This window comes from Athene noctua, chromosome 4 (assembly GCF_965140245.1).
Source record: "Athene noctua chromosome 4, bAthNoc1.hap1.1, whole genome shotgun sequence".
NCBI classification, from domain to species: Eukaryota; Metazoa; Chordata; class Aves; order Strigiformes; family Strigidae; genus Athene; species Athene noctua.
In genome coordinates, this window is record NC_134040.1 from 27,766,464 (window position 1) to 27,782,039 (window position 15,576).

A 15,576-nucleotide genomic window follows, 5' to 3' on the forward strand; every position below is an offset into this window, starting at 1 on the left:
ATGGACCCTTTTGGCTGTTACTTCAGTTGCGGCTGGATCCAGAAGCCAGGGATAAGATGCAGAGACAACCGTGGGAGTTTTATGGCACACATATTTAGCTGTCTTTCAGAAGCACCATGGAAACACCTGTTATACTATATTTTCAGAGCTACTGAGAAGTCTGTTATTATTGTCATGGTAGCTGTCATACAGAAATCATAAATTCTCAAACACATATTTTAGGAGTATGATTCCCAAATATTTCATATTTCTGCAGCTCCAGTAATACATAAAGTGGTTTTTTTTTTTAAAAAAAATATTTTAAAAACTCGGAGACTCACCTATTCTATAATGTATTTGTTGTTGTACACTTACACTGGCTACCAGGATTTCTTTTAAAAAAAGTTCAGGATGTCATATTTCATTGACCTTCTCTCTGCTTCATCAGTTACTTTGTTTTGTTTCATTGTCTGTCTTTTTTTGTCATATTTTTCATGTCTTTGTTTCTACATTTAGTTTCTACTACTCTTCATTTGTCAGTATCCTGACATTCTGAGTTTTGGTTTATTGTCTATTTTTGGTTATTTCTGACTTTTCAGCCCTATTTCAGTCTACTGCATCTCTCCATTTTGTTGCTCATCTGCTTGCTCTATTAAGCCTTTTCTTTTTCATCATCAATTTCTTCTTCTGTTCTGTTGTCTCTTTTGATGCTAAGCTCACATATTTAGCCTCATGGGATGACATACCTCACACTCTTTGCAGAAGATTTAGTTGCAATCATGTCAGATGGATGCCAGTGAGATGGCAGAGTGGTAGGTTTCCCCAGTTATACACCAAAGTATAACCAACTACTCATTTGCAAAAGCCCTGATCCACCTGGTAGAGAAGTCTGGGAAAAGACTGAGTCAGGCACAAAATAAGAAAGATCTTTGGTTTTCTCATGTTCAACCATGAACAGGATTGAACTGGTACAAAAATTGCTTTTTCTCTCTAGACAGAAAAAAAGGGCAGCTGTTCCTGTGTCACTGGGAGTGGTGTCTGTACCATAAAGTGATGCAGGTCATGCTACTGCTGTTGCTGCCTACTTGGTGCTCTCAAGAAGAATGCGAGATCTTCAGTCTGATGCAGTAAAACAGATACTGCCGTTGGACACTTAGGGAGTTAGTAGCACTGTGCTGTTAAACTAAGAGCTGTAAATAATCTAGAGCATTGTTACTCAAGCAAATTTACTTCCCTCTGAAAGCTTAAATCTCTTTCTTGGCAGTCTTTTTACATGGACATTTTCTCTGAAGCACACTCTTGGCCCATGTGCATTGGGTTTTCCAAATCTGACACAAAAGTTGCCACCTCAGACCAAATGATTTCCGTAAGTTTCAGGTTTCAGTGAGAATCCCGCTTACAGGAAGTGTGAGAAAGTGGTCAGTGTGAGTTGCTCCAGATCTGGTTTGTTCATCTGTCCAAATTCCATGGCCCAAGTGAAATTTTGTCATGCCCATTAACCAGAGCATTACCTTCTGTTTAACTTCAGCTAAAATTTCATGTGCATTTGTGAGTTATATGAGAAGATTCTACTTTGAAGTTTGTTATGCAAAGTTGTAAAAGTTCATTTTCTAAAATGTCTTTCTATTCATTTGTTTACATGTCATTTATGATGTTTTTGGTACATTTCCAACCTAGGAAGGAGAAGCACAGTGTTCAAACATTATTCTGCTGATTTACTTCAAGAGCATACTCCAGTCACTAAGTATTACAGGCTGTAACCATTGAACTGGGTAGCAAAACAGTAATTATCACAGATTCTCATTAAGAAAAACTCTGTAAATCTCTCTGTCTTGACTCCTATTTTTAATTGCCAGTGTAGTTCCAGGCAGGTGAAAGGAAGGATTTTCCTGGTATGATAAAGTCCTGCCAAGGACAAGTTCTGTGCATTTATAGCACAGAAAACAAGGTGTTTTTACTAAAATTTCCCTACGGAATTATTTAGTCAATGCCCTTGATACTTCTCTGCAGGGCAAACAAGGGTATTTCTTCACTGCCACATTAGGAAAAAATAAAGGAATAAACATAAAAGTGACTGTGTGTACACACCTTCCACTTGATATCTTTCCAGATCACGTTACAACTTTCCATTTTTCCGTCTCTTCAGCTGCTTATTTGTATGCTGTGGGGACACCACAGTACTGATGTTTCGCTAGATAATGACCGTCTGTATCTATGCTACCAGCCTGTGGTGTCTGGGAACAAACAGCGTTAGAGATTAGAGCTATGAAGAAACAAGAATTTCCATCCTGTTGAATAGTTTTGCACTTCAAAATGCATTTTCACTCCAAAGAGGAGGAAACAGAGTATGTGAAATTATCTTTTTAGGGTCTATTTCAAGAACTCCCTTTGGTTACTTCTGAAAAGGGTGAACTCCTCTTCCTTCCAGGAACCCATGTGTGGTTACTAAAATATTTGGCAGTGTTTATGTAGAGTACTTGTTTTTAAGTAGAGGACGAGCTAATCCTCTCACTTGGAATGTGTGAACAATATGCTGGAGAAGAGTCACTGCTGCAGTATCAGTATAACAGATTTTCAACCTAGAAAACAGTCTGGAGAAAAGCCCACTTTTTGTAACATTCTTTCCTAAAATTGAACTTCTGACATCTATTAGAAGAGAAATAAATACTGACCTGTCAAACATGCATCCTTCCAGGAATGGGAGATGGAAAACTATTACATTACATATGTTTGCAATTACACTTCCAGTGATCTATAAGTGATCTGTGAAATGCAAATCTTTTTCCTGAGAACTCTTCACCGTAAGTCAAACCTTGTAAACACCTTTCTAAGCAGGCTATACTTTTTGCAATGACTTCTTTTTTGCATTTACATAGTAAGATAAATCATGACTTCATTATATGGCAAAATCTGCAAAGACATCTGCCCAATTTTACAGCTGTATCTTTACAGTTATTTTATGGTATAGTTCAAAAATTATCTATTCATCCATCAAGGTTCATTTTCCATAGATTGCTACGGTGTGTTACAGGTAGCCTTGCTTTTTATTTTCTAACTTGTGTTTTTACTCCTGGAATACTGCTGAAATGATTAAATATATTTTATTGAATATAATGGATAATTCAAAAAACTTGGAAATGCCTTGGACCTTTTTAAAAAGCTAGGGTTTTAGCTGTTTATCTAAACGTAATATCTTTGTTTAGAGCAATGACTGGAAAATGTACTGGTCCATCTTGGGCAAGCTAATCCCTGTAGTATTTACACTCCTTAATTTTTTTCATCCCAGAAAGGAAAGATGCAGCATAAGCTTTTACATATGAAGAAGTGGGGTAAAAAGTCGAATCTGAATTGCAGTATGAAAATTTTACAGCCAAGGGAACTGCCTCCCCTAGCTGCAGTGGGCTTTGAATTGGACACTGAATACGTACAAAATGTACTTTTTAATTGTAGGTTGGACGTTAGCGTAATTTCATGTGGATCTACACTAAAAATTAAGGATACATCTGTCCCCTCTGCAGTCACAATCTAGTTCAGCATGGAAAGACCTGAAGTATTCTGGGTTAATGTTGGCTCATGGATATGATGAAGCTTAGCTTAGGCTCCTATCCTTGTTTAAAGGAGGCTGTCAACAACACCTGAGCTAGTAAGTTTAGACTTAGTCTGGGTACTACCAGACTGTGTGCAAACACGAGTCACTGTTACAACAGAATCAGACATCAACAGAATGGTGATGATTTATTCACATTTGGAAGTCCACCAGTATCTAAAATATATATTTTTTGAAAATGTTAAACTTGATTCACCATATCTAAAACTCTCCAAAAAAAGTAAAGTTGCACCTTACTTAGATAAATAGTTTAAATTGCCTTAAGTTGGTGATTGAAAGAACTTAATTCCTCTCCTTCCATCTTTACATTTGAAAAATGTAGAATGTTAGATTGTGTTTTCAAGATGCACTATTTTTGCTTAAATAACATTCTAAATTAAATTACTCAATGCTTGGAAAATATTAACACCTTGTTTAATGTAATGGAACCTTTTTTTTTTTTTTTTTTTCCAGGTATCAACAGTGCCAGAATTTGGCCGCATAGTAATTTATACTACCAGTCTTCGTGTGGTGAGAACCACTTTTGAAAGATGCGAACTGGTTAGAAAGATCTTTCAAAATCATAGAGTTAAATTTGAAGAAAAAAACATTGCTCTGAACAGTGATTATGGAAAAGAACTAGATGAAAGATGCAGGAGGGTCTGCGAAGTTCCCTCACTCCCTGTTGTGTTTATAGATGGCCATTATCTTGGGGTAAGTAAAGCATGAACCTATATTTTATTCTGCGGTCTAAAAGAACAGATTAAAATCTTGATGAATAAGAGGCAGAGTTTTTAGAAGATTACTTGCAATGCTTGAATGATGGGAACAATCAAAGACAGATATCCCTTTGTGATATGTGCAGCACAGATCCACACTGATAGGTTTGATCAGAAGATGCAAAAGATAACCGGAGAGAGGCTATCAGGAGGGGAATAAGAGGCAGTAATACAATATAGGTTATCCTGTGTTTCTTTAAAAAGTAGCTTATCTTTGTAGCTGAAACCATGAAAATATAGAGAAATGGATTTTTTTTTTTTTCCTGATGGGAACTTGTATGTATGATTGACCCAGGAAGATGAACACACATAGCATAAACCTGTCATTTAATAATATCTCTATTGAATATGAAACTAACAGTTTGGCGTGTGTGACCTTAAACATAATTTGATATGATGTAGTCTGTATCAGGATCTGTAATCATCTGAACATGAGTTTAGGTACAGAATTTGTTAATAATTTTAGAAAAATCTAGCAATAACAGAGAAAAACATCCCAACTCTGCCCTGTGTTGCGAAACATAAACCCCAGATGGAAAACTATAATCCAAATCTGTACTGGTACTCTGGGTCTAAAAGCCTGTTGATGTTTGAAATCACTTTTTCATTAAAGCCAGCCTGTACTTTCAAAATATATTTCTCAGCAACTGAAAAAATCAGAGTTTAAAAGAAAAAGATTCTGGAAAGTGGCACAAGGAAAACAGCTTGATTGCTCAGAGAAGGTATTTGTCTTGAGTGGTAAAGAACTAGCAATTAGCACCAACAGCGAGACTGTGATTTATGAAGACAAACTATATTTGAACACAGTGGGGTTATTGTGTTCTTATTGCTTAACACTTAAATTTTCATAAGTGATTTAAGTAATGAAATGAAATGTAATCAACAATCAGGCATAACTGATATTGGGCCTGTATACTTGAGTACCCTTTCTCTCCTTTTGTCCCGTTCCTTTCCCAGATCTCCATGTGCTCTGCAGAAGACAGGCTTCCCTGAGCACTGTAACAAATACATTTGCTGATACAGGGCTCGCTTGTGTCAAATCGTCTGTATGCATGATATTAGCAAACAGTGATTTTTATTTCATAGTAGAGGATGCTTTTATCAAAAACCTGGGTTGGAGAGTTCTCCAGCCATCCAGGAGCAGAAGTGCTACATTCAAAAGCAGCTTAAAATTCATCAGGATTCAGATTAGGATTTGCTCACATAATTATCATGTTGAAAATAAAAGTAGTGAGTTATGACCAATTCCAAGAAAATCTGTCTGTGTGTGATCAATTTGTCCAAAGAATTCAGTTAAGATATAAAATGTTCAATAAATTATTTGCTCAGCTGTAGCTGAAACCTGGTTACAGTCATTTTGGTGTGATAGATGGCCCATTAATTCCCTGCTGCCTTTTTTTTTTTTTTTTTTAAGATCATGGGAAACTTGTCTTTTAACAGAGGAGCAACAGTGTAACAAGTAATACAATCTCATTAAAACTGTTTAAGTTTGTGTAAGATACTTTGGATAGGTATGGAAAAGAAGAAATGTGAATTAGGAAGCTGGCTGGCTGTGGGAGAGATGAATCTAGCTGTCCAACCACCTGCTGACAGGTAGTCAGCAGGTTTTACCTCCTGTAGGTAAAAAATTAGGAAAGAATTTGGTGTTCTAGTCTACAGACATTTATTACAGCATGACAACTGCGTTCATATTGTTTAACACAAGAACACAAATGGTATTGATCTGTTAATAACCAGGAAAAAAATCTGATTTGGGGGTGTGTTTTCTTTCTTTTTCTTTTTTTGATTAAATTGATGGGGCATACTGTGGTTAAATGGAACAGACTTTAGCTCCAGGAGAGGGTTAAAGCTATTCCATGTAAGTGCAATATTATTTGTGGAGAATTTGCTTTGTGGGCAGGGAGCAGTCCAGGAGACATCTGTTCTGCTCATGGGGAGCATCATGGACAGCCAGGATGAAGGCAGCCCTTTGCTCTGCCAGCGTGGGTGCCTCACACCTGTGCTCATGGATGAGGTTTCTGTCCTCCACTGCTCTCCACTAACCATCATCAGACTGGGGGGCACTACTGCTTGCTACAGAATTGTTCTCTAATATACTTTAGTTGAGATGAACCAGGATGGGAAAACTGAGTTCAGTGCGAGCAGAGCTAACTCAGGCAGCGCACTGTGACTGCCAACAGGAGCACAGCAGCTGGCAGGGTGATGAGAAAGGAGAGCCCCAGCGTGAATCTGTCCTTTGCACTGGCAAGGGACCTGTGTCCACACACTCTCTTTGGTAAATGTGGCAGAACCCATTATTTTAAGGCAGTTTTTATTTCTCTGTCTTAACATGGCTTCGTAAGACAGGTTGGCTTCATTCATTTAGGAAGAGAAATAAGGAGGGGGGCACTTTGCATATTGAGAAGGTCTGACAATGAAGTATTCACCCCCCAGCTATGTCAATGCCTGGTGGATGTGGTACCTTAAGAAGACTGCATCAGTGACCCTAAAGGCAGTAAGTTGGCTGAAACCTGTGCTGGGCTTGTGTTTCATTAAAATATGACAGAACTAATTACAGCAGTTGGTCTTGCTGGTAACTGGATATTTCTATAATGCCTTTTATGATAATTATCTTCTGATATGCAAATGCAACACAGAAATCCAGAAGCCTGGTGTGTCAGTAAATTAATCCTGCAATATTTTTTTTCTCTCTTTTTAAAATTTTGAATATTTATTTCCTGGCAAATCCCTCCCTGAAGGAGACTGCATATAGTAATACAAAGGAGAATCTATATTGAGGCATGCACCTTTCAATGAGTCATAAGGAGAAAAAAAATCCCCAATCCCTAATTAAAATATGAACAGTTTTGAAAGGGGACAAGAATATTTTTAATGAGATAAATGTAACAAAAGCACCAGAACACAGCATATGTGCATCTGTATACAGTATCCAAGCATTTCAGAAGCACAGACAAGGTTGTTAGGGCACTGCAGGCTGTGTGGATAAATCTTCACGGTGCTATGGAATTTATCATTGCCTGCACAGGGGAAATGAAACAAACCCACGACTTGGGCAGAAGCAATAGAAAAAAAAAAAATCATATTTAGCCCCTGTCAAGCAAAGTCCTGTGTGTTACAGTACAGCAGTTTTTTAATCTTCTCATTTTTTTCACGACTGAATGATTGTATTTCTTGACACACACTGTCTAAATATCAGTCTGTCAGGAAATTGCAGGTTCTTTCTGCAGCATGCTCTTTACCAGTTGATCTAATCCCTCCTTTTCACCTGAGGCTGCCACCATCTGAAATGGAACTCTGCCATCTGCTGGGACACCAAAGCAGAATAAGAAATGTCTTCCAAAAAACAGCCACACGGAAGAAGACCTGGAGGATTCATTTACTCTTTTAGAAAGGCACTCAGGATTGTTAGAGGTTTATGTTATGCAAAGACCCACTCTGCTGGAAAAGGGATGCACATAAAAAAAAGGCAAATAGAGTCATCCTTAGTAAGCATATTAGCTCACTGTGTAATAGTTTTAAAATACATTTATTTTATTTTTCATTTTAAATACATGATTGAATTTCAGTATTCACTTGCCATACAAACTTAATTGAAACTTTTTCAAATATGTGAATTGAATATATTTTTTTTCCTGAAGAAACTGTTTCCTATTTAGTTTTCCCATCTGTAATGAATCCATTAGAGAATGAGATTTACAGTAAAATTATTTTGACTCATTGGTTATGATTATTTCCCGAGACTGGTGAGGCTATTTTTGTAACTGACTTTTAGAAAATACTTGTGTAACATTTTTTGTTACACAAGAATTAAGTTTCCTTTATGCTGCTTTCCAGTGGCATACATGATTAGTAGCTCTCAACTGTGTCCATATTTTGTTGAAGAAAACACATTCTCCTGGCATTGACTTGATGAGGTGGATATGAGTGACTCTGTGGCAGTAAAACTAAGATGTAATTATTGCATCAATCATCTAACTTGTTTCCTCCATCCATTCCCACTTGTTTCCTCCACTTTTGCAGTTTAACATTTCAGGAACAGCAGGGTTCAATTAATATGATAGCTCTTTACACATCTGTCTTTCAGTTCTTTACATATCAAATCCAACTTTTCTGGTGCTGGTACTATACTGCAGTGTCAATTTTCTCCGTTTATGGGCAGATTTCCAGGCATTTATTCATACCCCTTGAGTGTCTGCTGCCAAGGGACACCTCGTTAAGAGAAGTGCAGTGTTGGAGGCTGAAGAGCATGTGAACTCTGGGCAAAGATGGGTATATACTGCCTGTCTTCTCAGTAAATTTCATTGAAAAATCATGGCAGGTCCAGTAGTGGTAGGGCATGTGATTGCATTCTGCTGCCTTAGCAAGATGCCTCACCCATATACTTACGATAGTAAAATTTTGTTTCTAAGGAAATAAGGGATGTAATTTATCAGCACAGCAAATGTGTCTGCAAGAGAGATGTTGCAGTGCTGGGAGTAATTTTTCTCTGTATATAAGGAAGGATATGGAAGAGAGGTTGCTTCCCAAAATCAGCAGCTATTCTAGTACAGCCAAATGCAGAGCTGTATATCTATGTGTATTCCTTGATGAAAAATTACGATGTGAAAATATTAATGGATTACTTCCAAGACAGGTGAGCAACAGACTGGTTTAATGACAGGACAGAGTTCAGGCATTAGGAAACTTAGTGGACCTTGGATGTGTCCTAGTTCTGCAGTCAGCGGGACAACACCTGAAATACGATGTTAATTTCTAGACATTCTCGTAAGAAAATTGGGAAAGTATTTTGGAGAATGAAAATGGTCTAGAAAACCTGTTGAGTGATTTAGCCACTTGGTTGCATTTCCTTGCCAAAAGAAGGGCAAAGACATGCCAGCAACTCCTAGGGCCCTCCAACATGGTAGAGAGCTATTGACATTAGTAGATAAAGGATTCACAGGCTGGTGCTTTGAAATTTAACTGGTGAATAAAACTGATAACTCACTTCTCCCTGCTGCTTCTGTAAATGTTATGTCCACTGTCCCTCATGTTCATTAGGTGAGTCTTAGGAGGAACAGACTCTTTAATGTTTCACATCCTCTTGTGTGTACTTGTGTACTGAGCACAATCTGGGAAGAAAAAAAAAGGCATCACTTTCTGGTCAGACAGCAGCTATTGGTCTTACTTAAGAGCTGCTTTAATTATTCTATTAATTACAGACTCTGTGTGTTACGATTAATAGATCCAAGGGAAGGTTAACCTCTGCAAAGTATCTTTTATTCAAATTTCACTTGAGGCAGCTATTAATCAGAAAGACACGCTGAAACACTTAAAAACATTGATAGCCATTTGGACGTTTGGTTTTTAATTTTAAAACTGTAGTAATGAGGCTTTCTGCTTCAAAAGTAACACAGCTGGCTGACTGAATGTCATCTGAAATATAAATCCTTTAAAATATGAATCTATAATGGGAAACCTGTCAGACTTTTAATTATACTGCTGTAAAAGCCAGTCAGCATTATCATGTAGCATTACCGTGACATGGAGCAGAAGTCACAAGAATGCTTTTGCCAGCTGTTACTGCAGAGAAGAGATTCTTTCCTAAACAGGGGCAAATCAGGGCTTCCCCTAGCTTAGGGAATTTGCAGTGCTGCAATTACATCAATAAAGCTGCAAATCCTTAATGTCTGCATCAGATGGGCAACTCAAGCTTTGTCTTAAGCCACTGCAGTGTATTCAGGCCCAGAGCTAATACTCCGTGGGCTGCCCTGGCAAACCCTCTCTTTGTTGTGCCAATCACTCCTATTGCTCGTTCTGTGTGAAAGCAGAGAAAGATTAGAGGGCAAGCATGAAATGGGCTGACAGACTGCTAAAAGCTGCTCTGCTGGGGATACAGAGAGCCTAATGCATATGTTGAAGCTGGTACACTCTGTGCCCATGATCTATAACAGATTTCAATAGAAGAGTCAGCACAAGTAAGGCTAGCCAATCTGAGTCTCCTGTCATCTTCTGTGACTAATTAACCACAACGAATTACCTTGTAGATACTTTTTTTTTTTTTAAAAAAAAAAGTCTCTTTGAAAGTGTAGCACCGTAAGAGTAGCATTCACTAGAAAAATGGCACTCATCCACCAAAATATTAATATTTTGCTTTTCAACTGAAATAAAAATCATCAAACACAGTCAAAAGTGCTTCATTTTGCACAAAGTCAGAGCAAAATGACATTCTGCAGGGAAACTAACTTTAGTAGGGTGTCATACAAAATCCGTTGCAGTGTTTTGGTAGCCCTTAGCTGGCTTTTGGGCAACACACGTGTATCCTCTGCAGTCCCCAGCAAGGCACTGTGAATGGTTGGACACTAACATGTACATTAGCGGTCCATATGTGTTCCCTGTGCTCCCTAGCACCCTTTCTAGTACCTCTCAGTAACAAGGGGAGGGGTGCTGTGGTCTGCTCAAAGCAATGGCACATCTGAGCCATGTGCCAGCTTTCCACCACACCTCAGCCATGCACCAGCATCCCACTGTACTTCAGCCCTCTGCCAGCATCCCAGCCCACCTTCCAGCTCATGCTGGAAGCAAACCCAAAGATGAAATTTAACAGTCCGGGCATGCAGGGACTAGCAAACTGGGGAGCACAGTGGCATGAACCCACCACCCAATCTAGATGTGGCCAATTGTCCTTAGTAAGGGCTGTGCAGTTCCCTCCATCTGGGACTCAGTTGCCTCACCTTTTGTCTGTTTCATGTGATCCACTGATTTAAAGTGTCTGCAAGTGTTTGGTAATATTTAGTATTCAGTGAATTTATACATGAAGTATAAGCATTCAAATGTGGCCGTCTAACTAGAAGAAAAGGGAAAAAAACAGTCTTATATAATCTTTGACTCTTTGTCTGCCATAATCTCTTAACATCTACTTTCAGGAGGAAAAAAGTTACTTCAGTACCTTCTTGGTTCAGATCACAGAACCCCTCAGAGACTTAATGTACTCAGACTAAATTATTATTATTCATTGTTGTGTCTGACTTTAATGTTGTTACAGTATTTTCATTACCTTTTTTCTCCTTGTGTTATACATTAGGCCTATTATCTTTTAATTCAATGCTCAGCTGTCAGAATATTTGAAATACATTTTCCTCTCATTTTGCTGCATTCTCTAATGTGTTATATATTTATATAATAGTAATTTTTGATACAGAAACTAGACATTTTTTATTCTGTCAGGAAACATACCCTATAAAACAAAGGGAATGCTATCAGAATTTCCAAACTGTGTCACTTTTTACAATGTGATATGACACCTCATACTGAACTTCAGGCACTACTGTCAGAACTGTGATTAGATTCTCCTCTCCTTCTAGCTTTCCTAAGGTTGACCTAATTACAAAATACTTAATGTGAGTCAAATTTGTCCTCAGACTGTTTAAATTTTCAAAACCAAATCTTCTAATCATCTCTGTTTTTTCATGCTAAACTGGCTGAACTTCTTCTTCTTCTTCTTCTTACTAATAGGGTGCTGAGAAAATTTTACTAATGAATGAATCTGGGGAACTGCAGGATCTCTTAACCAAAATTGAGGTAACTATTTTTGCAAATAAATATAAGGAATGTACACTGAATATTTGTAATTGAGTAGATTTTCTTTTTTTACCAGTTCTTTTTCTTCTGTTATAAACTGGTTATCCTAAATGCTTTGTTTGTTTGTTTGTTTTTTTCTCTTTGAATGATTGATATCATAATATCACAGTCCGTTACGTTTGAGAAAATGTGAATGGTAATAACATCAGACCAAAATGTCCATCTCTATTCTCTCTTGATTCTGCCACAGCAGGAAAGGCAAGTCGTTTTCCGTTTCGCATAACTTTTGACATAATCTTTGGCAATTTAACCTTTACCATACCCTGTGGGAGTCAGGCCTCTTGTGTGGATGCCACTCCACTTCCCTGTGTACTGCAGTGAATGCACTGGCAACCTGCACATCTGCATTCTGGCTAGACCTAAAGCTGGGCATTTACAAAATCTGGGCAAATTCTGGAAGTTTCCAATAACACCAATTTGCACAAATTTCAAATTACAGGTTATCATGCCTTTCTTCAGCTCTTAGTTTGCCTTGTCCATTGAAGTTCTCTGGGGCAAGTTTGAATTTTATTGTGAGCAGTTGATGCATGCTCCCTGAAGACTCTTGACGTGTGGGTTTCCTCCCACAGCTTTGCTGTAAGTTAGAATCTCTACTGGATGTCACTTTTCTGCTGGTCTTGTGCTATTGGCTGCTCAAGGCATTTTCTCTTTTCCTTTGGATAGCTTGCAACAAAGAACATTTTGGGGAGACGTGTGTCATAATATCTAATGGGTTATATGGATAGCTGTGTCCTTAGAAAATGAATGTACTGCTCTTAATTATCTTGTTATTTTGAAATCACCCCTAACCAAATTAAGATAACATATAAGCTTCCAAAGTGTGTAACATCAACATTAAAAATAGGTAATGAGAATATGATATTTGTAAAAGACACTGATGAAAGAGCAAAAGAAAGCTACATCTAGTTGATTTAACCCCAAGGTTTTTCTTTCCCTGCATTTAGCCAAACTACAACATATGCTTTCCTAACATGCTCTCAGTAACTCTTTGTATGCCACACACCTTTGAGTTTATCATAAAATGAGCATCTCTTTTTGTGAAACATGTTGGTTTCTTATATCCAGTCTCCTTCTTGAACTCCTCCAAAAGTTCCAGTCAGGCTGAGCCCAAGGGTTGTTCACCTCTGTCTTATTCAGGAGGGAGATTTAACCCTATCCAGTAAATAATGAACTGCCTTGTCCCTTTGCAGTGTAGGTGGTACCTTCTGCATTTGTTTGACCTGTTCCTTAACTCAGCAAAATGTTCATTTTTTAACTCATCAAACTTTTCCTTGTCTAATGACTCAGTGTATATATTTCTGTATAAAATGCAGAAGAACCTGTTGGCCATAATGAACCATATTTAATAGCTAACGAGAAACTATTAAACAAAAGTATACATATTATTAAAGCATGCAGTATTCTTGCCTGACTAGAAAGGTTAACTAATACACCTCCTTAATATTTTTCATTACTTAATGAATTGTCCCTAAATTCTGCTTTGGTGGGTCCTATAACGTTATTGCCTAGCCCAATATGTGTCCTAAGCTTCAGACAGAGACCACATTTACAAGACAAACCATGCCAGACTACAGCAGACTAATAACTGCTTACAGAATACAATCACTGCTTCACTGCTTTTTTTTTTGTTTGTTTGTTTTTGTTTTAAAATGATTTGCTACAATTTCAAGGGGCAGTCAGGTTTCCTCATGACTGAAGATGCAGAAAGTATTTACACAGTCAGCCGTTCAAGAAGGAAATGACCATCGTTCAAGGAACTGAGCTAAAGCAATTTTGCATTTGTTTTTTGTTAGTTCTCTTAACTACATGGAAAGGTAGTTATTTACAAACCTAACAAGCAATAATTAATGTAAAGATAAAAAATATTATTATCTTAAAATTTTGAGATTATTTGCAACAACATCCAAGGAAGTAAACCACCAACATAAATTATGAAAGGTGTGGGCACTCCTGAGATAAAAAGAATGATAATTTTACATTAAATACTTCCAAACATTGTCCCCAGAGAAGTTAATAGTAGTAGGAGTTGTTTGCCTGGTGAAGAAGAACGACAAGTTTATGAGCTACAGGAAAAAAAAAAAAAAAAGCCTTTTTTGCATGTTCATCTGAGTTGTCAGTAGATGAATGCTATTATTAATGGTTTTACAGAAATCTCTTTAGTTTTCTTGATGAATCTACAAGAAGGACTGTGTTATCTGTACATATTTTAGTATACTCTGGTAATAATTTGTGACTAATTTTTTAGTGGTGCATAATTCCTCAGACTAACACTAGTAGGAATTGTATGGATTTTGTTCTTCCTTTGTAACTAAATCTGTAAAGTCTTTACTCCACAGTGCAATGTTAAAGCCGCATGTCTATTGTGGTAAGCACCCAATGTGGTATATCTTTCATTTTTCTGATATAGAACTTCAAGGCAATCATTATACAAACTAGCAACATTTTCAGCAAGTGAAACTTAAAAATATCTTTGAAATCTCTTCTTGTGTTCTTTATTGTCTTTAATCCAATACAAAATAGAGTAAAATTATTGTTTTACTCAGGAATTAGGACAACTGAGGTAGTCCAAGCCTTGCTCACAGCGGTTTTGTCCAGTTATAACTGCTGAATATTGATGACCTTTCTTCTTTATATTAAAGCTTCAGCATTCTACACCACTTACTTCCTGAAGCACTACTTGTCAGAAGCTATGAATTGCTATTTGATATGATCAGCTCTAACTGTAATAGGAGCAATATGTTCAGCATGAACATGCAAATGTTAAAAGTCATAATATTTTAACATAGAAAACATAACGTCAGCATAAACTGCCTGGAGTTTAGATTCAATCAATTGCAATACCTCCTAGAATTGATCTAGACCTAAACTACATCAGAGTAATGTATGCAAGCTCTCCTTTAGCTAGCTATTTTGCCAAGTATAAACACAAGCTACTAAGGTATGATGTGACTGATGAATGTTCAGTGAGCTTCTCTGACCATTGCACGTGGATCTGACCAAAGGAAAAGGCAGATGTGCTGATCTTCCATGGTGATATACCTTGGGATTGAGTGGTGGGTATTGCTTCCAATGGGAACAAGAATGTGTATTTTTAGCTGTCCTGGAGCCTTCATTGTCCTAGAGCTTATGGTGGTTGATGAGGTAACATTTTTGTCTTTCTCACATTCTTCTTTGAGCAGAGAGTCCAGCATCCTCATGAGTGCCTCTCTTGTGGGGGCTTTGGTTTCCTGCCGTGCTCAGCGTGCCATGGAAGCAAGATGTCTGTGTTTCGGAACTGCTTTACGGACTCATTCAAAGCCCTCAAGTGTACTGCTTGCAATGAGAATGGGCTACAGCGCTGCAGGAGCTGTGCAGGCTAAGAACGGCATGTCCGCGTGTACAAACTGATTTTATGGTACTCCACCAGTTTGTAATATGATTTTTTTAAATTAATCTGTTTATCCAATTCAGTCAATAAAAATCCATTTGTAGTATACTACTGCTGGTTTGATCGTTTGAGCTGTTTAAATTTAGGTCACTAACCATTACATGAACTCTGAAATATACTTCTTTCTTTATAGAGAGATTTGTAGTCTGCAGAACTTACTGTATTATCAGCCCTTTGGATGTAAAGTC

At 37.6% G+C, this 15,576-nt stretch overlaps 1 protein-coding gene across 1 annotated transcript in view; it reads left to right on the forward strand.

Moving 5' to 3' along the window:
• GRXCR1 (glutaredoxin and cysteine rich domain containing 1) overlaps positions 1 to 15,355 on the forward strand; it is a 39,873-nt gene extending 24,518 nt beyond the window's left edge. The window contains exons 4-6 of the mRNA XM_074903815.1: positions 4,056 to 4,279; positions 11,836 to 11,901; positions 15,141 to 15,355. Of these exons, the coding sequence (XP_074759916.1) occupies positions 4,056 to 4,279; positions 11,836 to 11,901; positions 15,141 to 15,320 (470 nt within the window). The 3' untranslated portion in view covers positions 15,321 to 15,355. The remainder of the gene's footprint in view (positions 1 to 4,055; positions 4,280 to 11,835; positions 11,902 to 15,140) is intronic.
• Positions 15,356 to 15,576: the final 221 nt, after the last annotated feature.